The following is a 1054-nucleotide window of genomic DNA, read 5'->3' as shown; positions in this document are numbered from 1 at the left end:
GCAAAATATTATATCGATAAAAGAAAGGACAAAGATGGCCTTGACATTAAGTACATCAATGCATTTAAAGGTATGTAGAACTTTATAGTGGTTAAATCACAAATTATAGTATGGGTTTCTGATCAATTATTTGTTTTTGTTACTAGGTCGTGGAATCTTTGCCAATAGATCCTTTGTAAAAGGAGACTTTCTGTTGGAGTATAGAGGTGAACTGATCAGTAAGGATGAATGTGAGAGGAGACAAAGGGTTTACCACAACAGACTTAAAGTGTTCTTGTTCGAATTCTACTTTAATGGAAAACTCTGGTGGTACGTATGTTTATATCTAATTATATTTAGACTTAAAAACAAAAAACAATGTACTATCATTGTGCCAAAAACGACTAATAGAAGGTTCTTAACAATAAGGTGATTCATAATGCTGGCGACAGACTCTGCCTAATTTTTGGGACTCTGTATTTATAGTGTTGATGGAGCAAAAGAAGATGGGTCACTTGGAAGACTTGTAAACGATGACCATATAAACCCAAATGCAAAGATGAAGTATCTAACACTGCAAGGGAAGCCCCATTTGTGTTTGTTTGCAATTTGTGATATAAATCCGGGAGAGGAGGTCACCTATAATTATGGTGACTCAAACTGGCCATGGAGAAGTAAGGTAATTCAAATTTATGTTGATGAATGTGTTAATAAGACATTTTGTCATTGTGCATGATATGACTGTAGAGAAGGAACATTTGTCTATGTACAAATGACAACTACCAGTCACAAATTTGGACGCACCTTCTCAGTTTCTTTTTCTTAGGTCTTCAGTAGGGCTGGGTATCGATTCAGATTTCCCAAATCAATTCGATTCGATTTACAAGGGCCTGATTCAATTCATGATTCAATTTGATTGACTTTTAAATTAGATAAGGATATCATCCAGTAACATTTATTTTGATATAGAAGACATTCTTAAAGGAACTAATTCCGCAAATAGTAGAAACTAATTCTAACTTGGTGCATTTGTAAAATTATAAACATTAAGGGTGTAAAGAACCCTGCTTTATGA

General features: G+C 34.1%; 1 protein-coding gene across 1 annotated transcript; it reads left to right on the top strand.

The window, feature by feature from the left end:
- Positions 1-658, top strand: LOC106512268 (N-lysine methyltransferase SETD8-A; the record flags this gene model as incomplete). Its single annotated transcript, XM_014000928.1, is given in 3 exon segments — positions 1-70; positions 147-309; positions 466-658. Coding segments are annotated over 3 exon segments (426 nt in total), but the record flags the coding sequence as incomplete, so codon positions are not given.
- Positions 659-1054: the final 396 nt, after the last annotated feature.

Source organism: Austrofundulus limnaeus, unplaced genomic scaffold, assembly GCF_001266775.1.
Source record: "Austrofundulus limnaeus strain Quisiro unplaced genomic scaffold, Austrofundulus_limnaeus-1.0 Scaffold5268, whole genome shotgun sequence".
NCBI lineage: Eukaryota > Metazoa > Chordata > Actinopteri > Cyprinodontiformes > Rivulidae > Austrofundulus > Austrofundulus limnaeus.
Note: the sequence above shows the minus strand (reverse complement) of the source record. Positions and strands in the feature narration are given on the sequence as shown.